This window comes from Octopus bimaculoides, chromosome 20 (genome assembly GCF_001194135.2).
Source record: "Octopus bimaculoides isolate UCB-OBI-ISO-001 chromosome 20, ASM119413v2, whole genome shotgun sequence".
Lineage (NCBI taxonomy): Eukaryota > Metazoa > Mollusca > Cephalopoda > Octopoda > Octopodidae > Octopus > Octopus bimaculoides.
The window spans coordinates 7,515,061-7,527,527 of NC_069000.1; the positions used below are offsets into that span (position 1 = coordinate 7,515,061).

At 37.2% G+C, this 12,467-nt stretch overlaps 1 protein-coding gene across 2 annotated transcripts in view; it reads left to right on the forward strand.

Annotated features, from left to right (window-relative positions):
* The window catches only part of LOC106869851 (V-type proton ATPase catalytic subunit A), a 29,290-nt gene extending 16,858 nt beyond the window's left edge, over positions 1 to 12,432 (forward strand). For both annotated transcript variants that reach the window (XM_014915771.2, XM_014915772.2), the window contains exons 3-15: positions 968 to 1,096; positions 1,691 to 1,780; positions 4,682 to 4,803; positions 5,211 to 5,348; positions 5,977 to 6,128; positions 7,008 to 7,170; positions 7,674 to 7,782; positions 8,692 to 8,929; positions 10,007 to 10,214; positions 10,372 to 10,431; positions 11,184 to 11,278; positions 11,499 to 11,670; positions 11,871 to 12,432. In XM_014915771.2, coding sequence (XP_014771257.1) covers positions 968 to 1,096; positions 1,691 to 1,780; positions 4,682 to 4,803; positions 5,211 to 5,348; positions 5,977 to 6,128; positions 7,008 to 7,170; positions 7,674 to 7,782; positions 8,692 to 8,929; positions 10,007 to 10,214; positions 10,372 to 10,431; positions 11,184 to 11,278; positions 11,499 to 11,670; positions 11,871 to 11,966 — 1,772 coding nt within the window. In that variant the 3' untranslated portion in view covers positions 11,967 to 12,432. The remainder of the gene's footprint in view (positions 1 to 967; positions 1,097 to 1,690; positions 1,781 to 4,681; positions 4,804 to 5,210; positions 5,349 to 5,976; positions 6,129 to 7,007; positions 7,171 to 7,673; positions 7,783 to 8,691; positions 8,930 to 10,006; positions 10,215 to 10,371; positions 10,432 to 11,183; positions 11,279 to 11,498; positions 11,671 to 11,870) is intronic.
* The last annotated feature ends 35 nt before the right edge of the window (positions 12,433 to 12,467 follow it).

Genomic DNA, 12,467 nt, shown 5'->3' on the forward strand with positions numbered 1-12,467 from the left:
GATGATGATGATGATATATATATATATATATAGTATTATTATTATTATTATTATTATTATTATTATTGTTATTTTACTAGTGTCAGTCATTGCATTGCATCTGTGTTGGATTTTAATCACTCATATTGACCCCATCCTCTCCCAGGACATAGTTGGTGCCTATTGATCTTTGGTGAATAACACGCTTTGACATAAGGAGAAGAACATAAGTTTATCCTAGTTAATATAAGCACTGACACATGGTTATAAATAGATATATATATAAGGGAAATTCACTGGCTTCTTGATAAAATTCTTGTAAAAGAGTTTTATCCCTTTTTGAATTTATTTATATATATATAAGATCACCTGAAGGCAACGCTGACAAAGTGTCATATCCCTCCAGACAGTCTCGAATCAATGGCTGCAGATCACACTAGCTGGTGCGACATATGCAAGACTGGCACCACCAAACTCCAAAAAGATCTACTGCAGAGTGATGTGGCATGCTGTGCCTGGCACCACATGCAGAAATCTGAAAGTCAACAGCAGCAAGGCTTTGCATGATCCACCTGCGGATGTATCTGTCTCTCCAGAATCGGACTTCATAGTGATCAGAGGTCACACAGCTTTAAATGATGTTTGGGAAAGTACTCATTACTTTGCGATGTTCATGAAAATGAATGAATGAATGAATGAACAAGTGTTCATAGCTTACATTGGGTGCAGCATATGGAGTTTATACCGACTCCTTTTCTGCATATTGAACAAGGTCTTTTCTCTGAAGGTACACGGGTTCTAGAGTCCTGTCTTCAGGCAGGAAACTGAGGCACACACACACGCACACACATACACACACACACACACATACGCGCACACCTGCACACACGTGTGTGTCTGTGTGTGTGTGTGTGTGTGTGTGTGTATTCGTGTTCTCCCCCATTTATGTCAACTATTCCAATAGCTGTTCTTTTTTTTTATATTTCAGTGGTCACAGCCCAGGACATGTCTGGAGCAGCAATGTACGAACTGGTTCGTGTTGGCCATAGCGAGCTGGTTGGAGAGATTATTCGACTGGAAGGAGACATGGCTACTATACAAGTCTATGAAGACACTTGTATCCTTTTATGACTGTGTTTTCTCATGTTTCAATGCATGTGTGTGTGTGTGTGTGTATGCATGTGTATATGCATGCATATATGCACACACATACAATGTATGTATGTATTATATATATTTATTTATTTAAAAATACTTTGCAAAAAATATTTGATACTGTCACTATTTCTTCCTTCTTTTCTTTTTAAAAGGCTCATGCACTGTTCACTTCCTGTGCATTATTCTATGTACTGTTCATTTACTTTTGGCTACTTTTTCTGATGAGTTGTAATGCACCTAACCACTGTATACAATAAGTTCATTAATATTAAAGTTTTCTAACAATTGACAAAAAAAATCTTATATGTTTCAGGTATGCATATGCGTATGTATGTATGTATACAATGTGTTTGTGTGTGTGTACATGTATATTCTGTATGATAGTGTATACAAATGTCAGTCGGAATGTAGCCAGCATAATCGTGTGTCTTTCTCATCCAATAAACACAACTGCTTTGGTACGGTTTGCACTTACACTTATATTGCCAATAGTCCAATGCCTCCCCCGCCATTGTGTGTATATTCAAAGTTGCCTTCCTTAACATTACTAAAGCTGGTGTAACTGTAGGGGACCCTGTTTTGAGAACAGGTAAACCCCTTTCAGTTGAACTGGGACCAGGAATTATGGGCAGCATTTTTGATGGTGAGATATTTATATTCAGATTTTCACAATACACTGTATTATATAGATTTCAGATTTTAGCACGGGGTCAGCAATTTTGAGGAGGTGGATATGTTGGTTGCATTGGCCCCAGTACTCAACTGATACTTATTTTATTAACCCCAAAAGGATGAAAAATAACATCGATCTTGGCAGAATTTGAACTCAGGATATGAAGATGACTGAGATGCCACTAAGCATGCTAACGATTCTGCCAGCTTTCCACCTCAATACAGTGTTTTATATTAACATGTCTCTCTCTTTACCTGTGGCTAGTAGTGATGATGGTGATGGTAGTAGCTGGTTGCTAGTATGGTGAGTGATGTGGGTGGTAATGGGGATGACCCCTGTGTAAGAGGTATCTTGTGTAACAGTAGGGTATTAATCCAGTTTGTAGTGAATGGGGAGTTTTCTGGGGAAGCTACCAACCTTTCTTGGTAGATGTACTCAATATAGTGTTGAGGTCTATAATGATGGTAGGTGGGTAATCGAATATTATTTAGTATTCCTGGTAATATATTAACTATGATCCAAATGGTTATCATTTATCTTTGTATATGATAACCATTCTGGATTTATTGGCTGGATTTAAACATAGGACTCCCAACAAAACTTGTAACTTAAATTATCCAGACCTACACTGTTTTTTAGATGAAGTTGAACCATCCACCACCTTTTTGTAGGTGAGTGTTAGACATGTTGTCTTCACATAGGATACAAGTTGACCTTGTCACCTACCGTAATATGTTGGATTATTGTAAAGGTTTCATTGGTATCTGATTCAGTTGTTTAACTATACAAACTGTTTGTAATAGATATTTCCACATTACCAACCTCATTTTTCTTTTCTCTTTTGGTGTGCTCTGCTTGTGTGCATGTGTGCACTTGCTAATACTTCTCCCTCCCCTTACCCTCTGTTTCTTTCCTCGCCTGTCATCTGTCCCAATCAGGGCTGACTTAAGGCAAGGGTACACTGGGCTGTTGCCCAGGGGCCTCATGGGTCTAGGGTCCAAATTCTGATCTATGTATTTTGTGGCTTGCTGTCAATAAATAAATACTAAAGGATCCTGTTTGTTGATTTGCCTGGGAGCCTATAATGCTGGTTGGATGGCTTTGGTCCTGTCTCTCCAGTGTCACAATGATGTGTCTTTATCCATTATCCTATCTCTTCCTGTTTGAGGAACCAACATCACATTGCAGAAACTCCAGGTTAGCAGGCCACTGTTACTAAATAACAGCCTAAATAAACAATATGTGTGTGTGTGTATTTGTGTGCATGTGTGTGTATGTGAAATATCTAAGAATTTCATTTCTATCAAAGCCAACTTATATTTTACATTTTGTCACCCATTTTGTCTACTTATTGTTAAATTTGCCTTGTTTTCATCATTTCCCACTCCTCAATTTTGTCCCTACTTCTCACTAAATTTGCCCTCATTCTTCTCAAGTTCACCCAATTCATGAAATATAAGAGCTAGAACATTGTAACTTCTTTTCTTTATGATAATAAAAGCTGTCCTAGAATTCCCTTTATTCATACTGTAAATAGAATCTGTCATATGACACCTTTTTAGTTCACAACTGAACATCTAGAAAATTGTTTATTTAAAAAAAATTCCTGATTATCTTTCATTTTGTTTTAAGCATTATTTCCATATTTGCTGCAACACAAAAATAAAAAAAAATTTTTTAAATTATTAAAATATTTATTTTGTTTACTTATAGTCAAACTGTAAAAATTGAATTTAGATAAGATCAAAAAATTCCTTTAGTTGTTAAGAGTATGCAGGAAATAGAGAGAGTTGTAATTTTAGAAAGGTCAGTTGGATTATTGCTTCTAGCGTACACCTACTTTGACAAACATTTCTAAAGTATTCTGTCAACAAAACTTACCATGGATACTGTCATTAGAAAATTGATTATTTTTTCAGACATTGTGTACAGAAATCTCAGAGATTTCTTGAAATATATAATTTTTAAAAAAATGTTTTTCTTCTGTTTAAACCACATTTGTGAAATAGCCAACATATTTTGTAAAAACTACTGTACACCTGGTTATTTTCCTGTTTATTCACTGGCTTAGTTTAAGCTGAGATTAAATTCGAGAATGTTTAAAACAACTGCTGCATGGAAACATCTGAAGCATTTAAAATACTCATGAATGATATACATCTGGGACAATAGCTGTCTGGAGAAATGACAACAAAGATACCTCAACATTTAGTCTTGATAATTGCTTGTTCATCCACTACCTACTATGGTACATCTATAGTGTATAGGGTACCATAACTGCTGTGGTACATCTACAGTGGGTGGAATACCATTACTGGTTAGATAATTATAGCAGAGATTTTATTGAAACTGTATTGTTTTATGTCAGTGCATTGCTGCCGCGTGGCATGGATCATGTGGCACTTTAAGTTTACATAGTGCTGTGCACTGCGGAATGTTGCATCATTGATGTATTGTTAAATACATTTAGGTTAATGTCCCAGTGGTATCTTTTGTGATTAGATGGTATAAGATGTGGTGCTTTTATGATGGTACACATGATGTAATGCTTCTGGGATGGTACAGAATTCTATCTCTTGGTTCTTAAATAAGTAAAATGTTGAACCAGTGTTCTGAGAGTGTGCATCAACTTTATTGGGGATATTATCTTTAATTCAATCTCAAAAGTGAACCTCCATGCCCTCACTCCACTCTGTATCATGCCCCCCTCCACCCTCACTCCACCCCACCCCACCCCCACTCTGGGTAGTGAATTTTCCTCCTCATTAAAGTGTTCTCCCTGCCCTCATCTTCATTTATCTGAAATCACAATAAATGTCAAAAATGGATTCCAGTTTCTAATTTTTACTAATTGTTGCTAATCCTTTCCAGGTATTCAACGTCCATTGGAGGACATCTCTGATCTGACTGACAGTATCTACATTCCTAAAGGTGTCAATACTCCTGCATTGGATCGTTCCAAGAAGTGGGAGTTTGAACCTCAAAACGTCAAGGTAGGTCATCTCTCATGGTGTGTGGGTGGGGTATGGTAGGGTGGGAGTATAGGGATGGTGGCTGCATGGGGTTGTAGCAATCATGTGTGAGTTATTGGATTTTTGTGTAACTGGATGTGGGTGTGTCACTAGATATGTGTGTGTGTCCCTGGATTTGTGTGGTATACTGATGTAGGTGTGTGAGGTACAGCTTATACAACTTGCTGTGTCAATATAGCTGAGATAAGAGACAAGGTTTGAATTCTCTGCTATAAATAGCTACAATGAGGAGGCGTGTTGTGCAACCTCAGTGGCACCATCTGTGATAATATTATACAATACCACTACAACATCTTGTAATTTTTTTCCTAGATTTAGAGAAATCATTTAATTAATTGATGAATAATGCTAATTTCTTTCACTTACAGATTGGAAGTCATGTGACAGGTGGTGACATCTATGGTGTCATATATGAAAATATATTGATCAGACATAAACTCATGTTACCTCCACGTTCAAAAGGCAAGGTGACTTATATTGCTGAGCCTGGTATGTATGACTGCAGCGTAAGTATAGGGCTTTATCTTCACAATCTCAATTCATTTAGTTTATTATAAACTGTTTCACTGTAGACAATAATATCTTCAGTACTTCGGTAATCTATATATAAGGCATTTTGCATTACTACTTTCTCATTATTTCTTCTATGTTTCTACATATCAGCTAATATCATGGGCTTATAAATTCTAGTGAGCTAAGATTCTACATCCTTGTTAGAATTACTTCATTTCTCTCTGCAAAGCTCTTGGGAAAGGCATCATCATTGCAATCTTCCATTGCTCTCACTCCAGAAATCTGAAGGTTCATGCCTTTGTGAGAATCTGTTCCAAAGTATTTGACAGCAAATACCAGGGAGTTGTATTTGACCCCATAATCTAGGTTCAAGGCCATTTAGGAACCAATTCACTTGTTTCATTAGGATCTTTAAAGAAGGCATGCATATCACAACTTCATTCTAAAATATCAAATCTCGGTAAGAATTCATTATCATAAGAATTTGCTTATACTTTAGAAATGTCTTTGAAATCTGAAGAAAAAATATGTAGCAGACATTTGTTTAATTGATTTGTTGACTGCTTCTTAAGTTAATATTGAAGGAGATGTATGTTGATAGTAGGTTTCATCTGTTTTCAGGATGTTGTATTGGAAACTGAATTTGATGGAGAGAAGACAAAATATACCATGTTACAAGTGTGGCCTGTCAGACAACTTAGACCAACTGCAGATAAACTTGCAGCCAACTATCCACTTTTAACTGGACAGCGTGTATTAGATGCTCTGTTCCCGTGAGTTATTCTTATTTCCTTGTATTTGGAGGAATATTGCTTAAAGTGCTGGACTACTGACTGCATAGTCATAAGTTGAGAGTTTTCCTACTACAGCCATTGTGTTTAGGGTGTTGCTGCCTTGTAAAGTTATGTCAAACAGCTGCTTTTGCATGTGAGATGGATTTAACTATCAGCCAAGCCCATTGGGATGATTGCCTCACTTCCCTGTCTGATGGCTACAGCAAAAGAAGTTGTGTGGAGAATAAGGTTGAAGGGCCTGGGGGCAGACAGTTTCCTCTTTAGTTGAGCCCTCATTGATTTTTTTACAAATTTCCCTTGGAAAGGAAGATGGGGTGGAAAGGAAGTTTCTCTCTTGAAGTGGATTTAGTGAAAGGTGGATGAGAGTCGAGAAAATGGCTAATATAGAAAGGTAAATATCTAAATCTTGTGTATTGTCCAAGCCAAACCCAGTTACTAGATGGTTGGACAGGATTCAGTGTTCAAAGATCAGTTTGCATAGCCTAGTCAAAGGGTTTTTGCTATCATCTTATCAGATCTTGGAGGGCCTGTGAAGGCAATGCCACAGTTCCTTCTCATATGTGTGTGTGTGTGTGTGTGTGTGTTTGCCTTAGCATATCTTTGCATTGATACCTTTTCGGTAGCATTGCCATTTGTGTTCTGAATAAACAATATGTACCACAACTCAGTGGTTTCAGTGTGCAAAGAACTGTGATCAATGTGGCACATCCCTTCCCCAGGAGTAAACCATAATAAAATAGTTGGACAATACACATACAGAAGGAAAAGGATCTGTCTATGGCCTTCTTTCTATATCTTGATATCACTATATTAAATATGTGTAATGTTTATTTTTAAAATCCATGTTCTTTATTGCAGCTGTGTCCAAGGAGGTACGACCGCTATTCCTGGGGCCTTTGGTTGTGGTAAGACTGTCATCTCACAGTCCCTTTCCAAATTCTCAAACAGTGATGTTATCATTTATGTTGGTTGTGGTGAACGTGGTAATGAAATGTCTGAAGTATTGCGAGATTTCCCCAAGGTAACTACTCTAACATGTTTTGCTTATTGTTATTGTTTCACCCTTAATTCATCTCTCATCAAACAGGCCTCTGCTCAAAGGCGTTCCTGCTACGACCATTGTGCTTTCATATCTTTTTCCCTCTTCATCTAGGACTGAGTAATTCAATATGCTTCCTTTGTCAAGACAATCAAGTGTAATTTGTGAGAGCTAGGCTGATATGTCTAGCATGTCAAGGGGCTTGGTTTCGGATATCTAGGTTTCACCATTTCTCTCTTGTTACTTGTCTGTGAGGTGTTCATTAAATGGACATAGTTGAGAGAGATTACAGAGGACAGGAATCTTTCATTTCACTGTTTCCCCTAATTCCACAATTGCAAGAGAAACGTTAGTTGACAAATGCTCTTACATGAAATTATGCACACGCCTATATCTACCACAATTGATACATATGATTATATTAGTATCTTTAATGTAGAATCTAATGTAGAAATGTGTTAACTAAAGATGACTTTTAATTGTAGTTGACAATGGAAGTTGCTGGAAATCCTGAGAGTATTATGAAGAGAACAGCCTTGGTAGCTAACACCTCCAATATGCCTGTAGCTGCTCGTGAGGCCTCTATCTATACAGGTATGTATGTATTGTGTTTACCTGCTGTTACTATAGCAACTAATTTGAAGCTCTCAATTCTTATCTGACTACAGAAAAGTGCCCAAGTGTGTTGACTGTATCTGTCTTAAGAAATATCTGGCCTAGCCCTGTGTGTTGAGTGGATCTTATCAAATTGAACAGTTAGTGCTGATGTGATTATTACACGGATATACTGTACTGCAGAATATATTGAAAGAATATATTGTTAACGGGGACAAAACCCGGATTTAAAACACTGGATGATGATGATATCTATTTATCTGTCTATCTATCTATCTATATATGTACACACACACACATTTAGATATATATATATATCATCATTCGACGTTCCCTTTTCCATACTGATGTGGGTTAGAACGGTTTGACAAGAATAGACGAGCCAGATAGCTGTGCCCAGTTCTATACCAGTTTTGACATTTATTCAGCTGGGTGCCTTTACTAATACCAACCATCCAGGCATGGCTGTGTGGTAAGAAGTTTGCTTCTCAACCATGTGGTTCTAGTTTCAGTCCCACTGCATGACACCTTGGGTAAGTGTCTTCTACTATAGCCCCAGGGTCAACCAAAACTCTGTTCAGATAGTACTTTTTATGTGCCACTGGCATGGGAGCCAGTCAGGGAGCACTGGCATCAGCCACATTTGGATGGTGCTTATATATATATATATGTGAGTGTATAAAATCTTGATCTGTTATGTCACATCTAACATTACACTGTAATATGTTTTTAGTGTATGCACTCTTACTGAGAGTACTTTTGTTGATTTTGTCTTATCTGTTTCCATCGTGGTTGGTAGGAGTTCCTAATGTTCTGTATTTCACTATAAATCAAATACTTGTTATTGCCATTTCTCTAATAAACCTACTTTACATTCCATCATTTCAGGCATCACCCTGTCTGAATATTTCCGTGACATGGGTTATAACGTATCTATGATGGCTGATTCCACATCTCGATGGGCTGAAGCTCTGAGAGAAATTTCTGGACGTTTGGCCGAGATGCCAGCAGATTCCGGTTATCCTGCCTACCTTGGTGCTCGACTAGCTTCTTTCTACGAACGTGCTGGTCGGGTGAAATGTCTTGGTAATCCAGCTCGTGAGGGCAGTGTCAGTATTGTTGGGGCGTGAGTACCACTGTTTACTATCTTTGTTTTATGATACCTTAGTAGAAAAGAAGAGTATACTAAACTGCATAGTGCTTGACTGTATACACACCCTAGTAGAGCAGAGTGTCCTGCACATACTAACAGAGTATGTTATACACTATAGCTAGGTACTGTACATGCTCTTTTGGTGTTACTCTAAACACTATATTAAGAGTATTCAACACATTCTGTTTGGGTACTTATTCTACACACACTATTCGGATACTCTACTGGTATACTCTACACACTCTATTGGGGTACTCTACACACCCTATTAAGGTACTCTGCATGCTTCAGTAGATATCTAGAAATAATGTTTACCTCTACACCTTTGGTCACAATAATTGTATCAATTTGAAATGTCACTTTATGGTACAGATGACATTTACTTCATTGTTTGTCACGTCTCTGAGAGATACCATGGCACAGTCAATCTCTACCCACCTATCTGTGTTAGAATGTGTTACCTAAGTGACAAAGGCTTGAAACACAAAACAGTGATAGGGTCGTCCTCTCTTCACAATTTCACACTGAATAGAGTTAACTACAACAGTTGTTATACATGTCCTTACTGGAGGTCATACTACCAGAATAAGTTGTCACTATAATTTAATCAAAAAATATTTATGAAGTAACACAAGTTGTGTTCATCTGTTTTGGTACTGATCTATCAGAAACCTTGTCTAGTTCTAAGATACAAAATGTTCTCTTTTTATAATGTTCATATTTAAATTTGAAACCTTTTTTGTAAAAACCATTTGTTGTTTTCCAAGCCTTGATTAATGAAGTTAGTTAATTTACCAGTCCCCTCCAAATTCTTAATTATTTTCAACATTGACACAGACAGACTTTTGCACTAGAAATGTGACCAGAAATGATTGAGACAATCCAGTAGCTTTTCCTATGATTGACAAACATTATCAACAATATTGCCTAAATTGATATCAAAGAAGAGATGTCTTCCCAGTTCCAACAGTGAAATATGGAATTGGCCAGTTGACACCTACAATACTGTTTTACATGATAAATCTTTAACTCCTTGTATTTCTCTTGCAGTGTGTCCCCTCCTGGTGGAGACTTCTCTGATCCCGTCACATCAGCCACTCTTGGTATTGTACAAGTCTTCTGGGGTTTAGATAAGAAACTGGCCCAGCGTAAACATTTCCCTTCTATCAACTGGCTCATCAGTTACAGCAAATACATGCGTGCCCTTGATGAATATTATGACAAATCTTTCACAGAATTTGTGCCCTTAAGAACAAAGGTAATGTCTGTCTGTCTGTTGCTTGTTTGTTGCTGTCATGATGTGAATGGTTTATGGAGATGCTTAATAAATGTGGATTGTGTGGTTATAGTGTTGATGTTGTGTGTTATAGAAAGGTAACCACTAACTTGAATTTTGTTTTTTTCTATTTTACTAGTGCAAAGAAATCCTACAAGAAGAAGAAGATTTATCAGAGATTGTCCAATTGGTCGGCAAGGTAGGTAAACCAATGGTGATAGTCATATACTACAAATTCATGTCTCTGTTTCTCTCTCTTTAAGGTTAGGGTCTTATATTATTTCTATCTAAGGTTTAGGGCTTTTTTCTTTAGTATCCAAAAAACCAACATCTTGAACTGATACCAATTAGAAACATGGCTATGATGAAGTGGAGAAACTAAGACATTAATGTTGCTTTCAATTTTTGACACAAAACCAGCAATTTCAGGCGAGGAATAGATCAATTATGTCGAGTCCAGTATGTCACTGGTACTTATTTTATCAACCCCGAAAGGATTAAAGGCAAATTTGAACTTGGAATGTAAAAACAGACCACCAAGAATTTTGCCTGGTGTGCTGACGATTCTGTCAGCTCCCCACCTTCAATGTTGTTAACATTGAAGTATAAATGATGATATCAACAGTGACAATTATTATTATTAATAATTCAGTATTTCTGTTTGATTTCGTTTTTGTTAAAGCCGAAATTATGTCATACTGAGATAATGAACACTTTAGAAACACATTTTTTATTGACTTGATCTGATTATTTCTTCTGATTATTCAGCTTTAGGAGTAAAGCAAAAAACCCAGTATTATCGCTACATGGAGAAACATCAACGTATAAGGATGAGGTCTACAGCCAAAATAGTTCTAATTGTATTTACAAGAAATGATCTTAGATACTTAGTTAGCAACCAAACTTGTAGGTTTGTTGCTATACCAATAAAAGTTGTAATCTCTATTCCAGGGTTCCCTTGCAGAATCTGATAAAATCACTTTGGAGGTGTCTCGACTAATCAAAGACGACTTCCTTCAACAAAATGGTTACACACCATATGACAGGTGAGTGCAGTGGTCACCACTAATTTTTATAGGGAAGGTGGTTGTGAAATAGTAGAAATGACAGTGGACAACACCCTGGTTTCATATCCTTATGTCTATGGCATGTCTTTTTTTTTCTCACCAACTTGTGTCTAATTATATACCTCTCTACTTTGAACAGTCCTGCAATGACCGACCACTTGTCTACTTTCTTAACATCTTGTCTCTTCTTTTTTGCCAGGTTCTGTCCATTCTACAAGACTGTAGGCATGTTAAAGAACATCATTACATTCTACGACCTTTCCAGACATGCTGTGGAAAGTACGGCCCAGAGTGAGAAGAAGATTACCTGGGCTATCATTAGGGAACAATTAGGAGACATTATGTATAAACTAAGCAGTATGAAGTTCAAGGTAAAGTATTTTTAATTTCATTTTAAATTTACATCCAACACTCAAATTTTGCTTCATTTAAACCCAGGCATTTTTATCATCTCACACGAATCTAGAAACCCTGACATTTTGAGTTCATGTTTCAGTTGTATCCACCTCACCCCCTCCCTCTTATATCTCACTGTTTTAAAGGTTTCATTCCAATATTTCTGTTTTTGTAGGACCCAGATAAAGATGGAGAGCGGAAGATCAAAGGAGATTTTGATGAACTTTATGAAGAAATGCAGACAGCATTCCGAAACTTGGAAGATTTCTAATTTAAGATCTTGTTAGTGTCATTTTCTAATTAAGATCTCGTTAGTGTCATTTTCCCATCTTTTGTACAGATTTTGATTCTAACTTAGCTGTATGGTGTATAAATGTTATTTCAGCCCCTCCCCCACCTCTTTCTATCTTCTCTCCCAGTGTACCATTGCAGTCTGTGTTGTAGTGTAACTACTACTACAGTCTCTGTTGTATACTTACCATTACAGTATGTGTGTTGTAGTGTATCACTGCATGCTGTTGTAATGTACCTATTACTGCAGTCAATGTTATAGTGCATCACTGCAGTGTAATGTACCTAGCATGGCAGTCAGTGTTGTAGTGTACCTACCACTGCAGTCTGTGTTGTAGTGTAACCACTACACACTGTTGCAGTAACGCTACAGTTGTTGTCTCCCTTTACTTCCAGTGTTGTGTAAGTCAGGATAACCAAACCCTACGCCCTCATCACAAGATGCTGACAACTAGGCTGTGCAAAGGATTCTTCTGGAAAC